This window comes from Penaeus monodon, chromosome 21 (assembly GCF_015228065.2).
Source record: "Penaeus monodon isolate SGIC_2016 chromosome 21, NSTDA_Pmon_1, whole genome shotgun sequence".
NCBI classification, from domain to species: Eukaryota; Metazoa; Arthropoda; class Malacostraca; order Decapoda; family Penaeidae; genus Penaeus; species Penaeus monodon.
The window spans coordinates 12,374,711-12,375,232 of record NC_051406.1 but is presented as its reverse complement, the minus strand read 5'-3'; the positions used below and the strand labels follow the sequence as shown (position 1 = coordinate 12,375,232).

Below are 522 nucleotides of genomic sequence, written 5' to 3'. Positions count from 1 at the left end.
TCACTGTTGTTCTTAACCACGAAACAGCCACAGCATGGGTGGCGACGACACCCGGGGGTTGGGAACACCCTCACACAAGCCCTCTGGAGTTCCCGAAGACCCCTCTGACGCGAGCACCGAGTGGGACCTCTCAGGCGAAGCTTTCCAGGACTTCAGACCCTACCAGGTGGAGGAGGCCTTTGATCCCGAGGGCTGGAATCTCGCTATTGATGATCTGTGCCATGGTGGGAAGCAAGAGGACGGGCTGCCGAGTGGTAAGTGCACAAGAGTTATCTAAGAAGAAGGCTATATTTTATCGCTACCGAGTGGTGGATTTTTCTTACATTATCGTTAGATACTTTTCATTTTTTGTCTCTCCGCTCAGTATGATTAAAACCGATTTTATCTTTACCAAATTTATTGATCTATCTATTTCAGTACTAAAACCTTGCACACACTTAGAGACAGTATATCCCGTCTGCTTGGGTACAGTCACACAACTACCTGAGCGACAGTCTAGACTCTAGAGTTGAGGGTCTTATC

At 48.1% G+C, this 522-nt stretch overlaps 1 protein-coding gene across 1 annotated transcript in view; it reads left to right on the top strand.

Moving 5' to 3' along the window:
• The first annotated feature begins 34 nt into the window (after positions 1-34).
• LOC119586568 (ETS homologous factor-like) overlaps positions 35-522 on the top strand; it is an 8,464-nt gene continuing 7,976 nt past the window's right edge. The window contains exon 1 of the mRNA XM_037935322.1: positions 35-254. Coding sequence (XP_037791250.1) covers positions 35-254 — 220 coding nt within the window. The remainder of the gene's footprint in view (positions 255-522) is intronic.